This window comes from Condylura cristata, unplaced genomic scaffold (assembly GCF_000260355.1).
Source record: "Condylura cristata isolate star-nosed mole 26May11 unplaced genomic scaffold, ConCri1.0 scaffold00016, whole genome shotgun sequence".
Classification (NCBI taxonomy): domain Eukaryota; kingdom Metazoa; phylum Chordata; class Mammalia; order Eulipotyphla; family Talpidae; genus Condylura; species Condylura cristata.
Genome location: NW_004567117.1, coordinates 31,683,275 through 31,685,614, shown reverse-complemented (window position 1 = coordinate 31,685,614; position 2,340 = coordinate 31,683,275). Strand labels below are relative to the sequence as shown.

At 47.5% G+C, this 2,340-nt stretch overlaps 1 protein-coding gene across 1 annotated transcript in view; it reads right to left on the bottom strand.

Annotated features, from left to right (window-relative positions):
* The window catches only part of LIPG (lipase, endothelial), a 21,819-nt gene that overhangs the window by 15,242 nt on the left and 4,237 nt on the right, over positions 1-2,340 (bottom strand). Inside the window, exon 3 of the mRNA XM_012725810.1 lies at positions 701-880. Within this exon, the coding sequence (XP_012581264.1) occupies positions 701-880 (180 nt within the window). The remainder of the gene's footprint in view (positions 1-700; positions 881-2,340) is intronic.

Genomic DNA, 2,340 nt, shown 5'->3' with positions numbered 1-2,340 from the left:
CTCCCCTCAGCAGTGTACTTCATTGATCTGCCTGTTCTGCTCCCCACTCTGTCTCTGGTGAATCCTCTCATGGCCCATGCACCTCTGGCCTGTACCCCAGTTCTATATGTGTAGATAAATCAAAATCTTAAAAAAAAATTTTTTTCAGCAGAGGTCTAAAGGGTACCTTGAATCCTGACCAGATTTCATCCCAATTCCATGGATAAAAAGAATTCAGGTTGGAATTGCCCAGTTTAGTCCACTCATCTCAGGCAAGTCCTTGGCCTACAGAAGGTTCATTACAACCTCTAGATATGGTTCCCACACGTACTAATTTAAGCAAGACTCTAGAGCTGTCACTTGTTTAAACCATGTCCCTCCCCATCCTCTGTGGCAAGAGCTGGCTTCAGTAGATATTTAAGATTGCACCCTGGTCCCAACCAAACTAAAAGCCTGAGTTTCTAAGTTCAGCAAGTAATAACCCCTAAAGCACATTTTCTTCTAGCAAATAAACAGGAAAAATCCAGAGCTAGCTCAATAATTCCAAAACTCTCTTAAAACCCTGGCTTGCAAACAGTTCAAGCAAAACTTAATTCAGTGAAAATCTTAATCCCAAAAATTTGGATCAGACTCCTAAAGTTTACTATAACATAGCCTGACCGAATTTCTTAATCAGTTTGGAGTTCGAGACCCTGCCGGTGAAAGCAGATTCCCTGGTTACCTGCAGCCAGTCAAGCATCCTCGCCACACTGTGGCCCACCACCTGCGTGTTGTTGACGGCCTCTCTGTAAAGCTGGTGAGCCAGGGGGAGCCAGTCAACCACCACAACGTTGGCATCTTTCTCTCTCGTCTGCAGGGCTGACACAAGTTTGTACAGCCAACTTTCAAACATGCCACTCATCTGCAGAGGAAACAGGAATTTTGTTTATTCTTTATTTCTGGGGTTCAGAAATCCTAAGGCATGGAGAACTCAGTTCCACAACTCTTTCCCCAGACGATTCCAGAACCCTGACTACGGAAGCTCAGGGGTCAGAACTGGCACAAGAGCAGGGCCAGTCGCGGGCAGGGATGCTTCCAGGGTGTTTGTCTTCATAGCACCAGTTTCTCATGTCCGGTAGCCCATGCTGCTGCCCTACTGCCCAGTCAGGCCATTATGAGGTGTGCATTGGTCGCAAAACTGGCCGAAGGTTAGCCTGAGTCCCTGTCACAGGCAGGCCAGTGGCCTGGTCCATCATTCAAGGACAGCTGAGAAGCATTGCCCTGGAGAATGGGCTTCTGTGTCAGGGATGCAGCAAGATGCGGTCTCCTAGGCAAATGCAGACTTAGCAAGTAACCCCTCCCCACAACCCATCTCTGCCACCCTCTTGAGCCCAGAGTAGGGAGGTTTTATCTCTGGAATCCCAAATTAGAACTCAGAACACATTTTCCCACAGAAACAAAGTTATATGGTGTCCAGGCCCGGTTGTAAACCTATCCTCTAGGACATTATTAGATAAATAGATTTTCTGTGTCTGGCCTGGGAACCCAGACTCCATTTACAATCTTTCTTCTATGAGGAACTGCTGTTCCAAACGGATTACAAAAGAACTTTCTGGAATGCAACCATTTGTAAAGTTGCAGGCAGTTTGTATTTGCATTTTGACAAGGGACTGTTAAAAGTTCAAATGCATGATTCTGATCATAGGCTGTGGATTGAGAACAGATAGATGGGCCTTTAATCATCTCTTCAACCACATTAGCTGCTGGGTAGGTACCTCCTTAACTGACCTCAGAGCGCAACAGTTAGTGATAGACCGAAAGACCCAAAAAGCATGTAACAGATATGAATTTCTCATCATTAAAAGGAGAAATGTCCCCTCCCAATTAGCCCAGACAGAAACCTGCTCATTTAAGAGTGCTACTTCCCTACAGACTGTCATTACATGAATGAATAAATCCCTTGCCGGTCAAAAAGCTTCTAAAGCAGAGCGTTAAAACCCCTTTTTGTTGAAGTTTGTCATGGGCCTTTCAATGCGAATTGCTCAGTGAGGGCACATAAAGAACCCCAGTGCCTTTAAATGGAGCCATCTCTATGCAAACAGGAGGGCACCATGCCAGAGCAGCCAGCAACCCTGGCCAGCTGGCTCCTCATGGACTCTGAGCCAGTCAAGTCGCCGCAGTTGAGCTCAGCCCTTGCGGAGGGATGGCCCCCGCCAGGCAGTGGTTGACCAGCGTAATTAAGTGCAATTAGAGAGGTCCTTAAGAACCAGAGGGGCTGGGCTGCTGCGCTCAGGAGAGCCACTTTCTGAAAGCCTGCTGTGTGCCAGCCTTAAATACCACCCTGCTGGGCTCAGATTGAGCCCCCCCCACCCCCCCCACCCC